Below are 23831 nucleotides of genomic sequence, written 5' to 3'. Positions count from 1 at the left end.
TGTTTAACCACCCCCCTCAACAGTCCCTACCTACGCCATGCAGCAAGCGCCTGCCAAGATTACCCTCCCCCCAACCCCACCTCTCTGGGGCCCGCCCCCTGGGTGACTGTTAGGGTAGTGAGTGACAGCGGAGGGTGGGGGGAGTCAGGGACTCAGCCCTCACGTGCCCCTCCTCCCCTTGTCTGAAGCCTTGGGCCCCTCTAACCATTCTGAGAGTCATAGTTGTAGGGTGTCTTAAGCTTGGTCTCTAACTGCCCAGGGCGGGTTAGATGGCTCTGGCTCAGTGACAACGCCTATGCAGTAACCGTTACTACCTGATGACCCCAAAACCAGGTCCTGCAAAGACACCCCCCACTCCCTCAACGGTCTTGGGGTAAGTTCTGGGATCTTCTCCCCAGGTCTTCCTGCAGGAGCTCCCTGCGTTATCTCTTAAGTAGTTTTCCTCACCAAGGCCGGTAGCTCGCGCTCTCTCTCTCTCTCTCTCTCTCTCTCTCTCTCTCTCTCTCTCTCTCCCCCCTCCCCTCCGCGTCTGTCTGTCTGTCTCCCACTCCCTCCCTCTTTCTTTCTGTCCTTGCCCATCTCTTTCCTCCCCCTCCCTCTCTCTCCCTCTCCCTGGCGCGCACTCTCTCTTCCCCGGTCTCTTTTTGTCTCGGTCTCTGTCTCTGCCTCTCCAATGCAAGAGCACGCACGCGCGCGCGCGCACGGCCCCCCTCCTGGATGGTCCTTAGCTTGTGGGTGTGGCTGAGGTTTGGGCTAGAGAAGTGGGGTAGGGGGAAGGGGCACTAGCATTAGGCCTACTGGCTTTAAAAAATGTGTGCCAGGACCTATTCTCAGTCCCTGTTATAGTTAGAGCATTTCACAATCCCCGCTCCCCACTTTCCCCCTCCAGCCCCTAAGGGCCGGAGGGCATTTAGTATGTGAGATACTAGAGGAGACCCAGGCTAGAAAGGAGTCCTGCCACTGACTTAGGAACACACACGTTGGGTGTACAGTGCCTGCTCTAGCCTGCCTCTTTGCTCTGGGCCTTTCTTCCTTCCCACACGAAGCCTCTCCTAGCCTTACAGTCCTCTGCAGTTTTATGCTCGTTTATGCTCATTATGCTTGTCTCAGTCACTTTCCCAGAAACCTTATCCTTCCTGACTCCCCGCATGGCCTTGAGGTTATCTTTGCTCTCTCCTATACACAGAGATAAAACCAAGAGTTTTTCCCTGTGGGTTTCCCAGCCCCAGCTTTCTCTTTATCTGAACCAGTATTCTGTGTACCCCCATCTCCCAACTTCTCCTTATTTCTATGTACCTCCCTCCCTCTGCATTTTCAGTTTGTTTCATCTCAATTGGGACACCTGGTTCTTTTGTATTGCCTGTGCTTCTCAACACATGCTTGGATCCTTGGCCACTCTGATTGCGGAGAATGCCTTGTTTCAAGTTGGGAGGAGACAATCTAAAGGGGGGTTAATGGTGTATAATTAACTCAGAGGCAGTGCTGTGGCATACAGGTGGGTGGGTTCTGGAGGCAGATAAACCAGGATTGGAATCTCAACTCTGCCCACTTTTTAGCCAGTTGACTTTGGACAAGTCAGGTGTCAAGTCACTGGATCCTAGTTTTCTCATCTTTAAAACAGAGATAAGAAAACAATCTAAATGTCCAATAACAGGGAATTGGTTAAATCAATTCTGGTTAGACTCACGCAATGGATGTAGTCATTAACAACTACTTAAAAATACAAGCAAACGAATGACGCAGAGCACAGAAGATTTTTAGGGCAGTGAAAATATTCTGTATGCTACTATAATTGGTGGCTACATTATACATTTATCGAAACTCAATAGAATGTACACCACCAAAGTGAACTCTTATGTAACCAATGGGCTTTGAACAATGTAGCAATGTAGGTTCCTCAATTATAACTATATCTGTCAAGAATGTTGATAGTCAGGGCTGTGCACCTTGGGGGGATGGGCAGCATGTGGGAACTGTACTTTCAGCTCATTTTTGCTATAAACATAAAACTGCTATTAATATAAAGTCTATTAAAAAATTAATGACACACAAAAATTCTCCGGACATAATGTTACATTTTTAGAAAGGAGTTAAAATATTATATTCATTTTGTGGAGGAATCCTATATGCCTGTACACGTAGAAAAAGACTGGGCAGAAATAATGGAGATAATACCTGATAGGGATGCTATTAAGATTGTGATGTACACCTGTCTGACATATAGCAGATGTTTAATACCATGGGGCTGCCAAAAGAAGGTAAACAAGTGGACACTTTGGTCAACGTTCCTCAAGCAGTAGTTCACCATAATCAGAAGTGTCTGAACGGTAATGGTAACCACGTTGAGCACCTCTTGTCATTGCAGACGTCAAACATGACTTGTATTCATCTTTTGTTATCGGTATATATTATTATACTTTTAATAGTTTTTTCCTTTCTTAAAATGTGTATACATTTTTTGGCACCCTCTGTAGATACTATTTTTTTTTGGCACCCTCTGTAGTCACTATTATTATAAGAGAAATGTATACGACTTCATGCAGGGTCTGGGACTTCACACCCTGGAGCCGTCATATTCTTTTTTTTTTTTTAAAGGGACAGCTCCACATGATTTTATTTATTTATTTATTTATTTATTTATTTATTTTTTAAGGAGGGCACAGCTCACAGTGGCCCATGCGGGGATTGAACCGACAACCTTGGTGTTATTAGCACTGTGCTCTAACCAACTGAGCTAACCGGCCACCCCGATATTCTTAAAATAAATAATACTTTTGGCTTTCACAGAGCTAAGAGTGCCTACAGTTAATAGTTTTGAGTATGTATCAGCCACAGAGGAAAGGCTCTAACGTAGAATGGGCTGATGGGGATGGTGGTGTGGGGTAAGAGTATGGCCTGCAATTGGACACTGTCATTTTCAGCCTTGGTTGTTAGTTACCGCACAGTACTCAGTTCTGTTACTTGCTAGTTCCCCCATAGTACCCTGATTCTTGCTTGGTATTCACCATTTATAAAGCACTCCTTTAAGTGCTGTAAGCACTATGTAACAGGTAAAAGTCCCTGTCCTCATGAGAGCCCTTTCATTTTAGTTATACATACATATTTTTTCTGATTACAAAAATGTAAATGTTCACTGTAAAAATTCTGGAAAGCACAGGAAGTCTGAAGAAGAAAGCAATAATCACTTATATCCCACCTACTGTAACCAAGTATCCCAAGTGGTTACTTGGAGATAACCACTGCTCTTTTTGATGTATATATTTCCAGTCCTTTTTTTTTTCTTCTTTTTTTTTGGATACATACTTTTTACAAAATTGGAATCATCTTGTACAATATGTTCTACAACATAACTGTACTGGTTGTATATCATTCCATCATTTGGATGTACCATGCTTTAACTAATTACTGCCGGATGGCAAACCTTTATTTTTTCACAACAGGCAAGGCTATATATAACTTGGTCAAACAAATGGAGGTACTATTTGGCAGTTATTGATTAGATGGAGGTTCACTCTTTAAAACTAACTCTAGAAACACGTGGATTCTTATTTAACGTTTTATACCATTCTAAAGTACCCTGGAAGGAAGAAAAGGAACTCTGCATTTAGGGGGACACTGGGAAAATGCTAGCCTGTGAGCTCAACAGGAGGGACCAGTTCTACTCATCTCTATCTCCAGCATCTAGCACAGTCCGTGATAGATACTTGATAAATGTTTATTGCATGAAATGATGGATGAATGAATAAAGGAGAAATATGCCAAAATGTTAATTTAACAGTTATTTCTGCATAGTGGGGTTATGTGTATTTTCAAATTTTTCCCTCAATAAGTATATATTACTTTTATAATCAGAAAAGACAACATAAGTTATCTTTGAAAAACCCTTCAGTGTCTCTCTGTCACCTACCACGTACAAACTTCTAAGCATGGCACAGGCCCTTAATTATTGGGCCTATGCCCATCTCTCTAGCCTGATTTCCTATCACTCAGCCTTCCCACTTCTCTTCAACCATGACAGATTACCTAAATAAAGCACAGGTCATTCTGTCTCGGACCATTTGCACACTGGTCTCTGACTTCAACCTCTTGGTTAAGACCCAATTCAAAGGTGCTCTTTCCTGTGAAGCCATTCCTGATCCACTCAACCAGAGCCCTGCTTCCTTTGAGTTTACACTTTACCTCAAATCTGCTGTTCTTTTGTCTCCAGTACTGCAACCATTTATTTACATTAACATTTCTCTGCTTACCAAGCAGGTTATGATTGCCTTGAGGAGATACACAAATGTACACTTTCTCTTTTAATTTGCTCCTTTAGTTTTCTATGTAGACAGCTGTTATGATTAACATTCATTAAAATGTTACTGAACCCATAGTAGCCTTTTTGTAATTTTTCCCCTCAACAGATACTAAGAACCATCATGTGGGAGTATAAAATACTTGATATTAAAAAGTCCTTATAGATATTTATCCATTTATATAGAAAGACAGCTCAAGTATCTTTTAAGTAAGAAGGTCATGACTCAGAAAAGTGTGTATAACTTAATCCTTCATGTGTAAAAAAGTATAAACATTTGTTTGACCAGGACAGTACACAGAAAATAGAAATGCAAGAAAGTGGTCACAATTGCAACCATTGGAATGAGTAGAGGGAGAGACTTTTCTTCTTATACTGTTGAGTATTGTTTGTTTTCATGAGCAGGAAAAAAACCCCACCTTTTTTAGAATAGAGGTAAAATTTCTTTTTTTTTCACAATAGAGGTGTTATTTATTCTCAAAAAAGCTTGGGAACCACCGGTTTAGATGTCCAACATAGTAGTCACTAGCTACATGTGGCTATTTAAATTGTTGCTAATTAAGATGAAATGGAATTAATTCAGTTCCTCAGTCGCACTAGTCATACTTCAAGCTCAATGATCCCATGTGGCCAGTAGCTACTCTATTGAACATACCAGATGCAGAACATTCCTGTCATCGCAGAAGGTGCTATTGGGTAGTGCAGGTCTAGTTCCCTGTGTCCCCACATAAGGTGGAGCCAGTTGGGACACCCTGAAACCCCAAATTTGAATTAATTAGTGGGAATTAACTACAAAGACCTATCAGTTGAGCCTTGTAGCCCTTGATTAACCACAGGACCTGTTAGGCACTATCAAAAATGAAGGTGATTACCTGATTGGTGTCCTACAGAATATGGAAAATCAGTCTGATTTGGAGGCCTACAATGTACCCATGGCAATGATGACACCTGTTGAATCTCTGTAAATCATAGGAACAATAGTGGTGTTTGCATTGCTGGGTTCCCTGGTTACCATGGAAATGAGGGTGCTGGCTACAATTCGTTCTATAATCATAACCACAGCCATAACCATAAGCACAGTGGTGACGATTTCAGTTGGGCTTCATGAGCAGAGCTGGCAGCAGGAGAAGCAACTAGAAATCTGATTAAGCATGGAGTGTCAGAGTGCAAGCCCTAATGAGGAAGTGTGAAAAAAGAAACATGGCGGGGCATTTTTTTCAGTAGGAAAAGGCTAGATCTACTTCACTGAATACAATGACATTGTTACTCTTGCTTCTTGCACAGGCGCAGTGCACGAATCCTCAGAGCACGCCTACGTGCACATTCTCTCTCTCTCTCTCTCTCTCTCCCTCCCCGTCTCTCCCTCTCTTTTTCTCTTTTCCTCTCTTTTCCTTTTCCCTCTCCTTTCCCCCTCCCGTCACTTGAGCTTTCAGTCTTCCCGTTAGTCCGTTCGCGTCTCTCCCTCTGAGCCTCCATCCCCTCCTCTCCCCCTCCCCTTTCGGTCTAGAGCCGACAGCTAGTAGCGCGTGCGCATTAGGTACAAAGCCTCGCTCTTTGTCCCCATCTGTCTTTCACACGAACTCAGGCTTTCGCACTCGGTAGCCAATAGGGTCGTAGAAATGGCGGAAAACAGACTCCGCCTTTGGAGAGAACCTTGATTAGCAGGTCAGGTAACCAATCGAGAATGGCACTTTGTACCCCTGGGGAGGCACCGAGCTCCGTCGTCTCGTTTCCGGCGATCGCGCGCTCTTTTCTTGGGACGGTAGAGGCCGTGTGGCGTCGCCGTTACTCCGAGGAGAGAGAACAGTCGGTAGAGGGTGAGTTTTGGGACGACTTTGGTTGTCGTCTGAGAGGGGAGTAGGCTTTCTGGCGACCATCGGCGAAGGAAGAGGCTAGAGCGAGGCTAGCTTTGGAGGGAGGCTGGTCGTTCGTCCCGAGGCCTCCCGAGGCCTTGTCCCCGCTGCCCCCGGCCTCAGCCCACCCGCGGGGGCCCAGCGCTCTCGGCTGGCCTCCCGCGGGAACCGGCCTCCCGCTTCCTCTCCTGCCGCGTCTCTTTGTGCGACCTGGCCTTGCATCTTAGTCTTGTCTGGAAGCGTCCGGCCCCTTATACAAAATTACTCAGGCCTGAGGCTGGGCCTGAGGGTGTGGGGTCCATCGTCCCGGAGCCCTGGAGCTGCTTTGTCGGGCGTCCTGCCCTCGGCCTGACGAGGCCGCGAATTCCGAATGAGAAACGGCGACATTTCTTTGTCAGAACTCTTAGCTGGGAAGTTCATGTGCTCCTCCAGACCCCGCCGCTTCCCTCGTCAGTTTCCTGTGTGCCCCTTTTTCAGTCTTTTTGCCTAGTTCCTCGCCCCATGTGTAGCATCACTTCTAAAAATGAAACTTCATTGGATGGATTTTCTACCGAGTGTTTTCAAACACTTGGAGAATCGATCGTCGTAAGGTGACACCTTTCTTTGTGTTCTTAACAGAAGTCAGGGTAGAGAAGGCTGGAAGGCACTGGTATCTTCGATCAGGGTGTAGTGTAGGGGGTAGGGTAGCCAGATCAAATCCAGGACGCCCCGTGAAATTCGAATTTCACATAGCGATTTTTAAAAAAGGTATACGTTGCATGGCATTTACACTAAAAAAATATTTTTTTTTTTTGGTTCGGAAACTTAATTTTACTATGTTGGGCATTTGCTAAATCTGGCAACTCCAGTGGGGGGGGGGGACACTGGCTAGATTTATACTGTATCTTGGTCCAACTTCCTTGTTATTAACTAAATGGTCCTAAGAAAGTCTTAGAAAATAGAAAAGGACCTTACCGTGTCAGTGCATTCTACAGCTTTCAGGGTCGTTCAGATTCAGGCGGCCATCTCAGTCCGGGAGATTCTTACCAGATTTTCCCCACAGTTTCCACTTAAAAATTTGATCCTTATCCTGAAAAATAAAGGGACATTTGTTTATATTTCAGATATGGGTGACATACTACTCTGTCCTGTACGTAAACATTTGTGCAGCTATCTCATGCCCCATAGCCCAGTCTTTCTAAACCAGCAATACATCTTTTCTCCCGAGCAAGCCCATCATCAGAGTTAGTCTTTAGGACAGAAATTCTTCTGATCTTTGTGCTTTGTTCTCAGAGGCCCCATGGTTATGGGGCAGTGAATTTATTACTCAGATTTCTGCACATATTTCCAAATTATACTGGTGGTTATCAGAAGTAGGTGATGGGGACAGTACTTGCTGAGTACATACTGAGTACTCTGTGGGCACTTTCTGGGTGGTGTATACAAGATTACTCAGTCTTCACCATTGAACACCTGCTTGGGAAAGAACAAAGTGAAGGGAAAGATGATAAAGATAAGCATTATAGAGACATTTATTTCAAAACACAAAGGTAGGGAATTCGGTTATAAAAAAATGGTTTTTGCTAGAATCCAGAAGAATGGAGAAGAATAACTGATGACATTCGTCTAACTGCAGCACCCACCACATGTAGAAACAAGGGAAGTGGCTGCCAGCAGGAACAAAGTGTCTGCTATGGACATGGTCTCCTTTAGTCCTTAAAATAACCAGCCCTATGAGGTATTGTTATCCCCATCTTAGGTGAGGAAACTGAGGCTCAGGAGTTAGGTGACGTAGCTAGTAAGTTTGTTGGATTCTATAAACTCTGAAACTGAGCTGAGTTTGATTACAAAGCTTGTTAGTATAGTGATAAGTATGAGATTCTCTACTCCGTGCTCCATCCCTCTTGTGACCTTGGATGGGCATCATTTTTCTATCCAGAAGAATGTGAGTACTAAATGAGATAATGCAGATTTAGCACAGTACCTGGCATATAATGGCCCATAAATCTCTTGTATTATCACCTTAACTACCAGGCTACACTTTTGTAAAATCAAAAATAACCTCCCTTGAACTAATCTTAAATTGTTTAGAATATCCCAGTGCTTATTCTCAAGGAGGTAGGTCATTTCTGGCCTTTTTGAAATGGGATGGTGAGGTGTGGTTAAGATGTAAAATAAATAACAAGAGTTTTTAATATTTCAGTTTGAATGGATCTCTATAAAGATTTCTATTAACATGTAAATATAAATTGTGGATTCCTGAATGGGAAGCAGGGTACTGAGGCTGGGGCAAAAAAGAGGTTCCTTGAATTCTAGCCAGAGGTAAGAAGACCTAGTTGAAGAAATGGCTGTGAAGATCATTCAAGTTTCTGCTATAGGCCATGTTGGGGTCAGGATAAGGGAGGTGTTTAATACCTGGAACTCAAACAGGAAAAGATCTGATTCTAATGCCCACCTTACCCCACCCCCAACTGTTGCTGGGGTAGACTTGAAATTTTGTATGTTTTCATTTCCTACTTTTATGCATCTTATTTTAAAATCATGATTTCCTTTTTTTAAGTATCCCATTTGCTTTGAAACTGCTAGCTCTATTCATAGCATTTAAAGTTGTTACAACTTTTTGAGAAAACAATGCTGCACCATGTGGCAAGAGTCACAAAGATAGATTCAGTCATTCTATTTTTATCCTAAGGAAATAAGCAGAAAGCTATAAGCAAGAAGATATTTACTGCAGCATTGTAATAGGAAAACATTGAATGTCTCAAAGTAGGGAGTAGTTCAGTAAATTAGTGTAATCCAGATGGACTTTATGTAGCTGTTAAAACTTACAATTATGTTGACACCACAGAAATGAGGAAAAGCTGAATTATACAATGGTACATTATGATTATAGTCATTGAACTGGTAATGTATCTTTTGGAAGGTAAAGCAGCAAAAATGGAAATTGTGGGAGGCATGTTTACTCAGGCTGTGCCCCAAGATTTAGCTATGATCATTATTTATAATGGTGACAAATGAGAAACCCAGGTGTCCAATACAACAGGGGCTTGGTTGACAGCTGAATGCTGTGTCCATTAACAATTAATATAGAAGATTTAATGACATGAAAGCTGTTCGTCATGTGTCATAAAGTAGAAAAGGCAGGTTACAAAACTGTTTTTACAATATCCCATTTAGAGTACCTACAAATACATGAATCAGTGATTAGAAGAGTATATCAAAATGTTAACAGTAACTAGTTTTAAGTGGTGGGTTTTTGGATGTTTGTTTTTGTTTTCATTTCTAGGAATTTTATAATAAAGATGTATTTTGTAATAGATGCCTTATTAATGAGAAACAAAATTGATGAAGTGACATAAATGAGAAAATTAAAGTGTGGGTTTAAATGTCACCTTTCCAGTGAGGCTTGGCTCAGCTCTATTTAAAATTGCGATCTTCCCACCTTCCACTCCCGATCCCTTTCCCCCTCCTTTTTTGTTTTCTTGTAACACTCAACCTCTTAAGTCTATGTAACTGTTATTATGTATATTGTTCTTTTTCACTAGGTGGTAAGTTCCCCTAAAGGCAACAATGTTTGCTTTGTTCATTGATGCATCCCAAGCACCTAGAATAGCACCTAGCAAATAGTAATAGTAGGCATTCAGTGAGTATTTGTTGAATGAATTAGAAAAAAAAAATTGTCAGTAACCTACAAGCAGGACAATCTTCATTTTTCCTACCTCTTGTTCCTTGTCTACCTTCATGCATTTAAAAACCCTTTCCCTCTTAGCACCTTTCATGTTTTTAGTCTTCATAATTTTATTAGTTTCAGATGTATAAAGAAACATAATAGTTAGACATTTACACCCCTCAATAACCCCTTCCCCCAACCTACTACCCCTCTAGTCTTCATAATTTTTAACACTATATAGATGCACCTCTATAATTTAAAAATCATGCCCCTCATACTGGGTGCGTAAGTCATTTTTATTGTTACCATAAAGGCCACTGCAGTGAATATTTCATGGATGTGATTTTTAAATGTTAAAGTTAAATTCTTAGGCTAAATTTCTAGGAATGGGATTCCTGAGTAAAAGAATATGAACATCTTGATAGCTTGTTACCTATTGTCTTATGAAACAACTTTTGGGTATAGTATATTTCATAATTGCATAGGCGTTTCCAGTTTTGGTGGGATATGATATAAAATTTATTAGTGAAGTTTTTATACACATAAAAGTATTCTCATCTGCCCATCATCCCAAATAAGTTACACCAAGCTTTTGTCAGATTGTCTGCAACTAAGGAATGAAACTCGCTGTCTTAAAGGATGCATAGACTGTTAAAGAATATTCATGAAAAGGTCCTTTTGACTAGAGGGGTTTGTGTTTAGGGGAATGGATTTAGAATTGACTCTGCCCTTTTATTTCATTTACTGAAGAACTGTCCTTGGATGAGGAAGGCTGTCCTTAGTTTGTTAATCTGATCAGTTAGAAAATTTGCAGGTTAAAACCATCAACTTGAATTTAGTCTGGATTGTACCAGGAATTTTCATTTTGTTTTAATCTTATGTTGATTTTCAAATGACAGCATTTAACATTTTAATGTTTTAATCTTTTTGTGTTTGCTGCTGTTACCGCTTTGGTAGTCATTTATCTTTCCATTGTGGTCAGTAGCAGTCTTCACTGAGTGCTTACTATATATATGCCAGTACTGAACTAGTGTTTTCACGTATTTATTAATCCTCATAGCCACCTTGAGAGGTAGGTATTTTTTATTATCCCCTTTACAACAGCTTGAGAAACTGATGCAGAAGTAATTTACTGAGTGGTACATAACTACTAAGAATTAGGACCAGGTACATACAAACCTAAGCATGAATAACTCCACAGCCCCTACTTTATCTGTTCATTCAACAGTGTCTAATGTAGGCCAGGACTGTGCAGCCTGCCAGAGAAGAACAAGGCGTAATAGTTCAGAATGTGCCTTCTTATGATAGGGCCAAGTTTTAGGGGGTAGCTTCTTTTGGGAAAGTAACTTCGTATTAATGTTTAACATTATTGAACTGGAGGATTCCTCAAGTCATTCGAGTGCAGGTTCTTCTCGTCTGGAACTTGTCTAGTTTCTATGTGCAACATGAGCGCTAATGCTGGGTCGTTCTGAGATTTTTGAGTTGTACTCCTTTGCCATACTTGTGCAAAATAACCAATTGTTTGGATCTGGCAAAAGACAGGATACAACAGGTGATTCATGGCATAGAAGTCATCAGGAAGGTGACTGACAGCCCGCGTTTTCTTTGTAGGGTGCAGAAATGCAGAGTAACAAAACCTTTAACTTGGAGAAGCAAAACCATGCTCCAAGGAAGCACCATCAGCATCACCACCAGCAGCACCAGCAGCAGCCGCCGCCGCCACCAATACCTGCAAATGGGCAGCAAGCCAGCAGCCAAAGTGAGTGTGCGCTCGGTGAAGTGGGAGAGCGAGGGTTCCCTCTTGGGAATGGTTTCCTGGTTTTCAGATTAGTCTTTTGGGACTACAAAGGTATAGGTCTTTGTTCTTCTTTTCCCTAGTACCTCTTACTACTTAGGATAGAAAAAGGCCGATTCTCTGAAACCAAGGAGCGGACATGTTGTGGGACAGCAGTTGACTGCAGACAGGTTGTTTTGCTATGTTGGCACATTCTACTGCTAAACAGATGTCTGCATGTTTTATCTCTCAGCTTGGTTTCTTAGAGGTAATCATCAGGTGACTGGTACTCAGGAAAAATAAAGAACAAGTCTTTAAGACTTAATGGAGTAGTAGTCTGGTACTGATTATTGTCATTTTAGCCTGGGGCCTGTGCCAGCCCATTTTTAAGCAGAGTGAAAAGTCTTTAAAGGCAGGTTCCCATTCATTCAACAAACTTTGAATACCTATTGTATACCTCTTAAGACTAGAACCTACCTCAACCCTCTTTATTTCCAGAGATTTCTACAAAGAATACTCTTTCCTAAGGCATTTCTTTTCATTCCATTACCCCAAGCCTGGAAGAATGGGAACTGTTAAGGTAATGAAGATTGGTGAGATTGGGAAAATGGCACAATTATGTTTCACATTTAAAAAAAAAAAAAAATCCGATCCCTTCTCACAGAGTTCCTTGACTTGCTTAATTTTTTTCTTTGGCCAATAGTTCCTGTATTGTCCTTCTGTCTCTGACTCAGTCCAGGTTGGCTCGTGGCCCATGTAGGGCCATTGAGAAGTGCCCCCAGATCTCGGCATACTGCTTTCACATCCTAGGGTGCAATTTAACAATAAGTGGTTAGTGGACACAGTGCACCGGGATGTGCATGGTTGGTGTGTGGCTTCCTAATCGAGCAGTGGTTGTAGCTCTTTGAGAATGACTGTAAATCTCTTTTCCCAATCTATTGAATGACTCTGTGTCTTCTCTCAGATGAAGGCTTGACTATTGACCTGAAGAATTTTAGGAAACCAGGAGAGAAGACCTTCACCCAACGGAGCCGGCTCTTTGTGGGCAACCTTCCCCCTGACATCACTGAGGAGGAAATGAGGAAACTGTTTGAGAAATATGGGAAGGCAGGCGAAGTCTTCATTCATAAGGATAAGGGCTTTGGCTTTATCCGACTGGTAAGCAGCTGTAGGCGGGGAAGCTGGGGAATGATGGGTAGGGAAAATTAGGCAGTAAATAATTCTGATGGTCTGTTTGTTAAAAGCTTGTAGTTGTAGTTGGTGGAACAGGACAAAAAAAAATGCAAGTTTTATTTTGATTTCTCCTCATAGGTTTTTGTTTTGTTTCAAGGACAACATAGTTTTTTTTTGTTTGTTTGTTTTTGGTTTTTTTTTGCCTAAGATACTAGGGCCAAAGTATGCCCTTTGGAACTGTGTTGTTTTAATTGGGAAATTTCAAACGTAGAAGCAGACAGAATAGTATAACGAACCTGCACATACTGCCCAGCTTCAGTGATTATCAACTCATCGTTAATCCTGTTTCATCGATACTCTTCCTCTATTTACTAGCATCCATAGATATTTTAGTATGTTAGATTTTTGTCAGAAAAAAATGAAAAAAGGGTTTTGTTTTAGTAATGGTCAAGGTTTATAATATAATTTATTTCCAGAGCCCTTCCTTCCACATGTATTGTCTCACTTAAGACTCTTTAAAACCATGAGGGGACAGTTTTATTTGTATCTGTTTTTTAACTTAATTGTGCTAAAATGCACATGACATAACATTTATCATCTTAACCATTTTTAAGTGTAGATGTTTTTTAAAAATCTGATTTGATGTAGGAAACGTATTCTAGCATGTGGAGGAAACCTTTCTAGGCATTGTCTGTCTCCATAAATGAGGAACAAGATGTGGTGGTCAGAAGTAGTTTCCATTCCAGATCTACTACCACTCACTCGAGACTGGATAGGCAAGACACTTTCTCTGGGGCTCAGATTCCTGTCTAGTAATATGAATGGAGTCCCATCAAGGTCTGTGGTTCTAAAGAGACCTCTTAGAGGGCATAAGTGACTCTGGTTAAACATGTATGTAGCTAGCCGAAATTAAAATATTCTGCCTACTGTATTGTAAGGGTAGCTTTTAGGTCGGTCATTGTTCAGATGATCTGTTAACCACTTGGGATAACGATCCATGATACTGATGACCATGGGAGTCGTATTAACTTTGAGGATTTCCAGCTGGTTAATTGCAAGGTCACTAGAGCAACTGGGCTAACCAGAGAGTTATCTGAAATACATAATTCCATTCTTCCAGTTCTATCCATGTTTCTTTGTATGCTTCTTGGCAAGGTTTTGTTTCGTTTTGTTTCCTGAAACATTTTGCATTAAGCTATGCTACTTTAGACTCGATGGCTGTACAAGTTGGTCTGTCAAACTGAGCTAATTCTGACTTTCCTCTGCTTCTAGGAAACACGAACTCTAGCAGAGATTGCCAAAGTGGAACTGGACAACATGCCACTCCGTGGAAAGCAGCTGCGTGTGCGCTTTGCCTGCCATAGCGCATCCCTTACGGTCCGAAACCTTCCTCAGTATGTGTCCAACGAGCTGCTGGAGGAAGCCTTTTCTGTGTTCGGCCAGGTGGAGAGGGCTGTGGTCATTGTGGACGACCGAGGAAGGCCCTCAGGAAAAGGCATTGTTGAGTTCTCAGGGAAGCCAGCTGCTCGGAAAGCTCTGGACAGATGCAGTGAAGGCTCTTTCCTGCTAACCACGTGAGTGAGGGGTCGTTTTCAGAAACAGACCTTATATTGCTCCTTCCTGTTGTGGAAGCTTTTAGGAACCACGTTCCTATGTTCATTTAAGGACTGTTGCTACTAATTCAGCTTTCTAGTAGCGTTTTCCGTGTAATCTTCAATTGATGCAAATGGTACTAAGGATTGAGAAATCAACCCTTTTCAGTCCTTCAGTAGGTCGTCATTTAATCAGTGTTAAATTGCCCCTTTGAAGTTTCGTAAGTCTGAAAAGATGTTTTGTACATGTAGCATCTTAGCATTTACCTCAAATTGATGTCTGGAGTCCTGTAGATGCCAGATATTGAGGCTGCACTTAAGTACTATATCTACTCGTTTTCAACTTTTTAAAAAAATTTTTTATTGGGAAATATTGGGGAACAGTGTGTTTTTCCAGGACCCATCAGCTCCAAGTCAAGTTGTCCTTCAGTCTAGTTATGGAGGGCGCAGCTCAGCTCCAAGTCCAGTCACCGTTTTCAATCTTAGTTGCATGGGGCGCAGCCCACCGTCCCATGCGGGAATTGGACCGGCAACCTTGTTGTTAAGAGCTCACGCTCTAACCAACTGAGCCATCCGGCCGCCCTCGTTTTGAACATTTTTGAAAGGCTGCATTCAGACCTCTGACCCTGGGCTTGATCCTGTGAGCCCTATATAATGCCATTAAAAGGAGTTGGTTACTTGGGACTGGGCATCAAAATCCCTTTGGAATATTGTTTCTTTGTCCAGTCCTAACCCCTACCCAGTCCACTGTGTCAGTGGCATGTGTAGAGAGGAAGCCTGGTGTAGTGTGTAAGCAATAACACTGAGCTTTCTTTCCCAGATTTCCTCGCCCTGTGACTGTGGAGCCCATGGACCAGTTAGATGATGAAGAAGGACTTCCAGAGAAGCTGGTTATAAAGAACCAGCAATTTCACAAGTATGTATGTGTTCCTGAAAGGCTCCGTTAGGGGTTTGCCTGTTGTTAGGAAAGCGGTGTGGAGAAGAGGCAGGTGTGCTCTGTGCGTTCACTGGTAGCCATCGTCTTGGCCCTCGGGAGGAGTGCAGTGCTCAGTTGGGGGAACCTTGGACAGCTTTAGTAAGCCAGGAACTTGTCTCTAGGGAGCGCGAGCAGCCACCTAGATTCGCACAGCCTGGCTCCTTTGAGTACGAGTATGCCATGCGCTGGAAGGCACTCATTGAGATGGAGAAGCAGCAGCAGGACCAGGTGGACCGCAATATCAAGGAGGCCCGTGAGAAGCTGGAGATGGAGATGGAGGCCGCCCGCCATGAGCACCAGGTCATGTTAATGAGGCAGGGTAAGTAGAGGCCTGTGAGCGCAAAACGAGAAGGACACAGTCAGTGTTTCCAGGACAGTCTTTGTATCGATCAGTAGAGAAAGGCCTAAACTTCTCCTTTTATTCTCTGAAATATTTTGTTGATCTTGGTAGGCAAATGAGCTTGGAGATGTGGCAGAGAATACTGGATTCTGTGGAGAAGGAAATAATAGGTTTGGCTTCATTTTTGGAATCTGGATACCTCGATGGCCACTCAGGGATTATATATCCCCTTTGTGTTCTGGATCTTTAATTATGGAAAATTATTGGGCCCGTATGAGGAGAATGAAGAGGACTCTCAATTGGTTGGTTCTTTTTCTAGATCTGATGCGGCGTCAAGAAGAACTTCGGAGAATGGAAGAGCTGCACAACCAAGAAGTGCAAAAACGAAAGCAGCTGGAGCTCAGGTACTCTTCCTCGAACCTTCTCTCTCCAACAGCTCTAAGATGTGCTCTCACTCCTGCTTCCTACCTACCTCACGCTCCCTGGCTGCTCCTGAAGTCCCCCTTTGGATGGGAGATGTTTGAGCTGCGCGCAGTTCTATGCATCACCCAGGGCCACACTAAAGAGAAAGCCACTGGGTGCCGGTCTCTTGAGGCCCCTTTGGGGAAGGAGAACCTTTTCCCTGAAGGACACATCTAGGCTGCTTTGGGGCCCATTTCCCAGTGACTTCCGTGGAGTACTGTGAGAGATCTCTGTGGCTGAGTCCAGTAGTAAGATAATCTGTTCAAGTTCTGGAATGCCTCTGCTTAAATACCTTGGTCACTCTCTGTAGGCAGGAGGAGGAGCGCAGGCGCCGTGAGGAAGAGATGCGGCGACAACAGGAAGAAATGATGCGGCGACAGCAGGAAGGATTCAAGGGAGCCTTCCCTGATGCGGTATATCTCCTTTGTGCCCATGACATAGCAGGCCAGGCATGATAGGACAAACCCACCATGAATTGTCCCCTAGGACTATGAAACACAGCAGGGTAGGATCAGTTTTTCCATTCTAAGAAACTCCTTTAAGAATCCATAGGAAGGAAAGGTAAGGTTTGATGGGGAGCTCTTGTTGCCCCACAGGCAGTGTAGGATGAAGAGCTGGGGCCAGTATATGCTGCTTAGACTCGACTACAGGATGACATAGACCAGCCTTGATTGGTCCTCTGCTGTCCTCCCACTTGTACAGGTTGGAGCCCTAGAAGACATCAACTACCTTCCCCCTTTCCTTTCATCTCCTGTTCCTAATAGGAGACTCTGACTTGTGTCCTAGTGGCTCCGACCTTGAACTCACTGCACAGCTAGCGGGGAGCTGCTGGTGGTCCTCAGCTGTGGCTCAGTGCACTTTGGAACGTGCCATCACTCTACCTACGGCCCCTAGTGTGTAGTTCTCAGTGGATTGTAGTAGAATGCAGTGCTGTCTTGGACTGTCTTTAGTATTTTCTGTTTTTCAGAGAGAGCAGGAGATTCGGATGGGCCAGATGGCTATGGGAGGTAAGGACTCGGGGAGGTTAATGGCTCTGATTTCCCTTTTTTGTCTCATGTCTGGTGAACTGTGGAGCTTGTCTTACCTAGTCCAGATTAAGGGACTGACAGTTCTACGAGCGTCAGGGTTTTTCAGTGTGTGTGGGGGGAACATATAGCCCAGAAGTCTTGTTGAATTGTTTCCTTTGGAACAGAAAGAGACTGACAGTCTCTGTCTCCTGTACTGATCACACCTGTCGGCTTTAGGTGCTATGGGCATAAACAACAGAGGCGCCATGCCCCCTGCTCCTGTGCCAACTGGTACCCCAGCTCCTCCAGGACCTGCCACTATGATGCCAGATGGAACCTTGGGACTGGTAATACAGTGCAGGGCCTTACCGTAGCTCTAAATGCTGACAGGAGGAGAAAGGACTCTGCCTTCACAGTCTCCTGGGCCTGCCACAATTTTGCTACAGACACCAGTCTTTAGGACCACTGTTACCCATGAAATGTAACCTCACAATCTTTAGTTTTGAATTTTGAGCAAACACATTCTCAAAGTATATTGGGGAGTTAAGCAGATGCCTCTGATGGGCCAGTCTGATTGATTGTTTAGTTGCTACCCTGGGTGAACAGGCTCTTTTTTGGAGGGAAGGCAATGAAGGCTGGACATTATCACATAAAATAGGTATGAATCCAAAAGGCTATAAGGGCTCATACAGTCCTGGGCGGGGAGGGTGGTTCTGGTGTCACAATGTTCAAACTGGATCGGCTTCAGGTTGTTTGAAGAGTGATGGTCTGCCCTTGTCCATCCCATGTACCTAGTTCAGGAAGGCCGTGGCTAGAGAGCTTAGCCATCCTAGGAATTGAGTATGTAATACTGCTTAGCTAGTAAGAGGAAGGATGCCGAGTTAAGGGTGGGATGGGTGGGTGGGATATCTGCTCGAGTTCTCAAGAGGCTTAGACCCCCGAGCATCAGGAGTCTTGACTAACTGGGTGGGGATGCCCTCTGAGGGAGGGACTACACATGGGTGGGCAGCTTAGGACTGAGTTTCTACCGTAATGTTGCTCTCTTTCTCTTTAAGACCCCACCAACAACTGAACGCTTTGGCCAAGCTGCTGCAATGGAAGGAATTGGAGCAATTGGTGGAACCCCTCCTGCATTCAACCGTGCAGCTCCTGGAGCTGAATTCGCTCCAAACAAACGTCGCCGATACTAATAAAGTTGCAGTGTCTAGTTTCCCAACACCTTTAAAAGAAGGACCCTTTTTGGACTAGCCAGAATTCTACCCTGGAAAAGTGTTAGGGATTCCTCCAATAGTTAGGTCTTCCCTGCCTGTACTACTCTAGGGAGTATGCTGAAGGCAGGGGGCAAGGGAGGGGCCGTATTTAACAAGTCAATTATGTGGTATGTCGATTAACTAATCTAAACTGTGGTGCATTCCTGAAGTCTCGTGATTATTGGGGGGTGGGGGGATCGTGGCAAAATGGATCCAGTTACAGCCCCCATTAATCTTGATCATTCCATTCTTCGTCCATCCTGTTTCTACATGGGTTCTCGTTCTTTATAATCCCCCAACCTCAGAGACACTGCCACATATACCACAAAAATGCAACATCCCCCAATGACCTTAGTCTCATTCTCCATTCACTCCCAGGGGGGAATTCAGGCAAATGTCCGCAGAGGTCACAGATAACACATGTACGGTTCTGTTATACCCCATATATTACCCCTCCATGTCCTAAGGAAGACATTTTCTCTTAGAGGTTTTCATTTTAGTATATCTTTAAAAAATCTTGTGTTAACTTGCCTCCATTTTTTTCTTGGGTGAGGACAACCCAGGAGTGGCCCTTTTGTGTCTGCTGTTGCTGTTCATAGCTTTTCTTGATAGGCCTAGTACAATCTTGGAACAGGGTTGCTGTATACAGAAGGTCTGACAGTAGCTCTTAGCCTTGCCTATCTTAGTAGTTATGCTGTGCATTTTTTATCGGTGTACCATGTTTGATTTGTCCCTGATGCCGTTTGGAATTTTTCTGAGAAATGAAGCGGTCATGCAGCATCAACTTATTAAAATACATTTTAAGCCTTTTAATTTTCTGTGCTATTTTTGAAGGGGAAGGGGGAGGGGAGTTCTAGCCCTCTAAGGACAACCTTTACGGCCTTTTGTTTAAAGAATCACGGGGAGGCTGGATGCTTACTGTGGCTGAAGTGGTTGACAATGGGTGCTATTGGCCGTGCACAGGAGGAAAGCTGCTGCTTTGAAAGAAAAATGGGCTGGACGGATTGGCGTACCCTCATTAAGCTGGGAGGGGTCTCAAAACTGGTATTTGTGAGCAGCTGCTGGTATGTCAGGCTTGGAAAGGACACCGTAAGCCTAAAACTGTCTCAGCAGTGCTTCGCTGACCTCACCCAAGTTCCAAGCCCTACTCTGCCTCACGCTTTTTTCTTGAGCCTCAGAGCTAAAGAGCTCCTGAGTTCTTTCCTATTGGCTGGGAAGGCCAACTGAAGTTCCCTTGCCCATGTTAGGAGGTGTACGCCTCCTGAACTAAAGATAGACACAGCTGGCCCTTCCAGGCAGCTAAAAGCCTTCAGACTGAGAGGTGTTCCACCACTCGGCAGCCAGACTCCTTGAAATACCCTTTCAGTAATTCTACTAACACCTCCATGTCTCTACTCTGCCGTAACAAAGGCTGTGGGCAGCACTTTGATCCCAACACCAACCTTCCTGGTGAGTAATCCTGACCTTGCCAGGGGGCTCTGTGGGTGCTAGGGAGGGCTCAGTTGTGCGCAGTCTTAGAGGAGGAGAGAATGAAATTTAGTCTGCCTGCCCTCATTTAACTCGTCTGGGTGATCTACTGATTTTTGTTTGCATTACATGGAAAAACCGTAACCATCTAAACGTGGGGAAGAGGTAAGAAGTGATACTTGGTATAGTTACCTTTCCTTCCTTGATCCTTCTACCGGTATCCACAGATTCCTGTTGCTACCACCCTGGAGTCCCAATCTTCCATGATGCACTTAAGGTGAGGTATAGGTGAGGGGGGACAGCAAGAGCATTTTCCAAGGAAATAACACCCAGGACTCTAAGCTGGGTTGGGTCTCTTGTTACCAGGGTTGGTCCTGCTGCCGGAAGCGAACTGTAGATTTCTCTGAGTTCTTAAACATCAAGGTAAATTCTTGACTTCCTTAGATTCTGCGCCTAAAGGGATTCTATGTCTAATGCTTCTCTCCTTATCTGTACCAGGGCTGTTCCTTGGGACCACACTGTGCTGAGAAGCTCCCTGAGGTCCCTCAACCTGAGGGCCCCGCCACAAGCACGTCGCTGCAGGAGCAGAAACCTCTGATGACCATTCCGAAGTCTGCAGAGACTTTGCGCCGGGAGAGGCCCAAGTAAAGAGCAGGAGGTCCCTGGGTTTTCCTACATTCATGGAGCTTCATAGGGGCGACGCAAGGGTCGTGGGGGCAGGAGCTAGGGAGTAGAGATGTGAGGAGGGCCAGGTGTCAGGGCCTGGCGTAGTTTGTGCCATAGGAGAGCGGTGTCCGGAGAGAATGTTCCTCGCTGTACGGTGCTAGGGGGTGATGGCATCGCCATTTTGAGGTAACAGAGCAGATGGCCCCTCATGAGGGGGATTGTTGGGAATGACTTGATTTTTTTTTGGGGGGGTGGGCTTTAAAATAAGTATGACATCAAGAGAACGATGTACATAGTAGTCTTGACAGCCAGGAGGATGCAGAGGGGAGAAATTTTGTGGAAATAGTGGGAGCAACAGAAGAAAGTCCTAATAGGTTCACAATTAGAGGAAGAGGTCGCGATGCAGTTCTCAGAGAAATACAGTTAGGTTTAGAGCGGCTGAGTAGATGGGCAAGAGAAGCCCTGGGGATTTATCCAGGCCCAGGGACTTGGGATGTCCACAGAGAAGAAAACTGGCAATGGGGTTGCTACCCAACCTCTACAATCCCGCCCGACCTTCATCAGACTTCTTTGACTCCATTAGAACTGGTAGGACTACTGGTGAAGGAGTCAGAACTAAATCACCCCACCCACACCCCAGGTCAGAGCTGCCTCCAAAGCTGCTTCCGCTAAATATATCCCAAGCCCTGGAAATGGCACTGGAACAGAAGGAATTAGACCAGGAACCGGGCGCAGGTAAGTACGTCCCTAGTAGGAGAAGCTTCGCGGACTGGAATTCAGTCCAAGTGGCAATTGGGTGGAAGCAATAAATCGGTTCCTGACTCTGTTTCCTTTGCCCAGGACTTGACAGTAGTCTGATCCGGACTGGTTCCAGCTGCCAGAACCCAGGATGTGACGCTGTGAGTTTGTGGCGGCTCAAGCCTGTGGCTGAGGCATGACTGGGTAGACATGAGGCTGCATGGGGGACACTTGAGAATGACCTGACTCTCCCTATCTCCTTGATCTGTTTTAGATTTACCAAGGCCCTGAGAGCGATGCTACTCCCTGTACTTATCACCCAGGAGCACCTCGATTCCATGAGGGGTGAGGGAGGGGCCTGGGTGGGCTGTGTGACAGTGTTGATCGCAAGATGGGAAGGGAAAGGCGTTCCCTGAATTACCCTCCTACTGCAGGATGAAGTCTTGGAGCTGTTGCGGCATCCAGACCCTGGATTTTGGGGCATTCCTGGCACAGCCAGGATGCAGAGTTGGAAGACATGACTGGGGGAAGCAGGTAAGTCCCAACTTCCCTGAACTCTTGATTAGAACCCCATTCCAGAAGTCATTTCTCCTCCCTGCACCCCATAGCCAGGCTCTCTATCGGGTCCCTTTCATGCTCCTTATCCCTCAACAGCCCAGAAGCTTTGCAATATGAGGTAGTGTTCATCTTTTTGAGCCTGTCTGTCTGTTCTCCACACACCGTGAGGCCTCGCCCTGGGTTAAGAGTTCCTTTTTACCACCCACATTTCACATCTTCTCTAGCTAGCAGCGTCCTGCCGTCACGACTGGCACCAGACCGATTCCTTAGTAGTGGTGACTGTGTATGGCCAGATTCCACTTCCTGCGTTCAACTGGGTGAAAGCCAGCCAGACCGAGGTGAGGGGTGTCTGATGCGGGATGGGAGGCTAGCGAATTGGGTGACGTTACAATGTCACATCTAACAGGCAGAGCTGCTGGATGCACCTAACATGTAGACCCCATAGTCCCGAGGAAGGCAGGCAGAGCTTTCAGGTCATGGTTCTGTGTCAGGCTGACCTGCGGATGCAGGGGCATGCCTGTTCCGGTTCTGTGCCATGACTCATCCTGACCGCTGGGATTGTTACTACCCCTGCAATTCTTTTCTCTCAGCTTCATGTCCACCTTGTCTTTGATGGTAACCGTGTGTTTCAAGCACAGATGAAGCTCTGGGGGGTAAGTGAAGATAAGGGGGCACGGGAGGGGGAGGCAGGTGAGGTGAAAAGGGCCAGATTGGAATGAGGAGAGGGTGTCGAGGGTAGGAGTTGTAGTGGGAAGACGTGGAGATTTTCTCTTCATTTACTTTGATAGTCTCTCTCTCCCCCTCTCCCTCCCTCTTTTCTTCCCTCTCTCCTTTCTTTCATCTCTCTCCTCCTTACCATACTGTCTTTTCCTCCACCTTTCCCCCCACATTGCATTTTTTGATTTTCCTCCCTGGCATTCATCACCTCCCCACCCTGACCCCAATCCCTTCGATTTCCTCATTTTCTCTTCCTTCTGTGTTCCTCTGTCTTTCCCCCTTCCTCAGGTCATAAACGTGGAGCAGAGCTCTGTCTCCCTGATGCCATGTCGGGTTGAAATCTCCCTGGTGAAGGCTGACCCAGGATCCTGGGCCCAGCTGGAGCACCCCAGTGCACTAGCTGAGAAGGCTAAGGCAGGGGTTGGGTTAGAGATGGATGAGGAAGAGTCTGACGATTCAGACGATGATCTGAGCTGGACAGAGGAGGAGGAAACTATGGGGGAATAGTGACGCCGGACAGGCGTGTCTAGACAGGACCCCACTGACTCTTAGGACCTCAGAGCCCAGGATACGGTTGAGCAGCAGGAAGCTGAAGGAGGGGAGAACAAGTGTCCAAACCCCGCTGTTTTTCCCCTAATAAATCTTGTATTCTGCAGTTTCACATAGTGTCGTTCTCTCACCTCATGAAGACTGTATCCACTCCCCCATCTTGTATGTGTGTGTGTGTGTGTGAGAGAGTGAGAGTGAGAGTGAGAGGTACTTACTGAGGCCTCACTGTATGCCCAGTTATGTGTTAGGTACTTTAGAGAACCCTTCCAGTCTGCTGACAAGTCAAGGTTAATCCACAGGAAAGAATCATAAACATTATCATGTAGTTTAACTGAGGACTACATTGAGAAGTCCAGTTTTTAAGGGCTGCAGGAGTTGAGAGAATGGAGAAATCAGTGTGGACTAAAGTAGAAAGGGAAGCTCCATAGAAGAAGTACATTTTTGTACAGCTTTATTGAGATGCAATTTAGCCATTTAAAGTGTAAAATTCTGGGTTTTTGTTTTTTTTTAGTATACTCAGGGTTGTGCAACCACAATCCATTTTAGAACATTTTCATCTCTCCAGAAAGAAAGCTTGGACCCATTAGCAGGCACCCCCCATTTCCCTCCAAACTCATAGCCCCTGGCAACCACTAATCTACTTTCTGCCTCTGCCTTTACCTACCCTGAACATATCCTGTGTGGTCTTTTGTGACAGGCTTCTTTCACTTAGCATGATGCTTTCAAAGTTCACGCATGTTCTAACATGTATCAGTACTTCACTCCA

General features: G+C 44.7%; 2 protein-coding genes across 4 annotated transcripts; both read left to right on the top strand.

Moving 5' to 3' along the window:
- The first annotated feature begins 204 nt into the window (after nucleotides 1-204).
- NONO (non-POU domain containing octamer binding) lies at nucleotides 205-19183 on the top strand. 2 transcript variants are annotated; one of them, XM_033108412.1, is made up of 11 exons: nucleotides 205-373; nucleotides 11408-11555; nucleotides 12535-12728; nucleotides 14016-14317; nucleotides 15156-15251; nucleotides 15434-15630; nucleotides 15971-16055; nucleotides 16424-16526; nucleotides 17081-17120; nucleotides 17358-17467; nucleotides 18176-19183. In XM_033108412.1, the coding sequence occupies exons 2-11, from the start codon at nucleotides 11417-11419 to the stop codon at nucleotides 18308-18310; spliced, it is 1401 nt and encodes a 466-aa protein (XP_032964303.1). In that variant the 5' UTR covers nucleotides 205-373; nucleotides 11408-11416; the 3' UTR covers nucleotides 18311-19183. The 2 variants fall into 2 exon arrangements, with proteins under 2 accessions (XP_032964303.1, XP_032964294.1); XM_033108403.1 differs by lacking the exon at nucleotides 205-373 and adding an exon at nucleotides 5955-6111.
- Nucleotides 19184-19315: 132 nt separating this feature from the next.
- ITGB1BP2 (integrin subunit beta 1 binding protein 2) lies at nucleotides 19316-23177 on the top strand. Of its 2 annotated transcripts, XM_033108425.1 has the most exons (11): nucleotides 19316-19819; nucleotides 20065-20114; nucleotides 20204-20260; nucleotides 20336-20481; nucleotides 21144-21238; nucleotides 21344-21402; nucleotides 21516-21586; nucleotides 21676-21775; nucleotides 22024-22137; nucleotides 22390-22452; nucleotides 22805-23177. In XM_033108425.1, the coding sequence occupies exons 1-11, from the start codon at nucleotides 19756-19758 to the stop codon at nucleotides 23021-23023; spliced, it is 1038 nt and encodes a 345-aa protein (XP_032964316.1). In that variant the 5' UTR covers nucleotides 19316-19755; the 3' UTR covers nucleotides 23024-23177. The 2 variants fall into 2 exon arrangements, with proteins under 2 accessions (XP_032964316.1, XP_032964327.1); XM_033108436.1 differs by lacking the exon at nucleotides 19316-19819 and having other exon boundaries at nucleotides 19842-20114; nucleotides 20204-20495.
- The last annotated feature ends 654 nt before the right edge of the window (nucleotides 23178-23831 follow it).

The sequence above is a fragment of the Rhinolophus ferrumequinum genome, chromosome X (genome assembly GCF_004115265.2).
Source record: "Rhinolophus ferrumequinum isolate MPI-CBG mRhiFer1 chromosome X, mRhiFer1_v1.p, whole genome shotgun sequence".
Taxonomy (NCBI): Eukaryota; Metazoa; Chordata; class Mammalia; order Chiroptera; family Rhinolophidae; genus Rhinolophus; species Rhinolophus ferrumequinum.
The sequence above is the reverse complement of the archived record's forward strand: the minus strand, read 5'-3'. Positions and strand labels throughout refer to the sequence as shown.

Excerpts from the sequence above, each read along its gene's own strand:
- ITGB1BP2 (XM_033108425.1), top strand. The coding sequence starts at position 19,756 with ATGTCTCTACTCTGCCGTAACAAAGGCTGTGGGCAGCACTTTGATCCC. Across the intron at positions 20,115-20,203 it reads TCTTCCATGATGCACTTAAG|GGTTGGTCCTGCTGCCGGAA; the intron begins GTGAGGTATAGG and ends TCTTGTTACCAG. Across the intron at positions 21,239-21,343 it reads AGACCAGGAACCGGGCGCAG|GACTTGACAGTAGTCTGATC; the intron begins GTAAGTACGTCC and ends TCCTTTGCCCAG.
- NONO (XM_033108412.1), top strand. The coding sequence starts at position 11,417 with ATGCAGAGTAACAAAACCTTTAACTTGGAGAAGCAAAACCATGCTCCA. Across the intron at positions 15,252-15,433 it reads AAGAACCAGCAATTTCACAA|GGAGCGCGAGCAGCCACCTA; the intron begins GTATGTATGTGT and ends ACTTGTCTCTAG. Across the intron at positions 15,631-15,970 it reads GGTCATGTTAATGAGGCAGG|ATCTGATGCGGCGTCAAGAA; the intron begins GTAAGTAGAGGC and ends TTCTTTTTCTAG.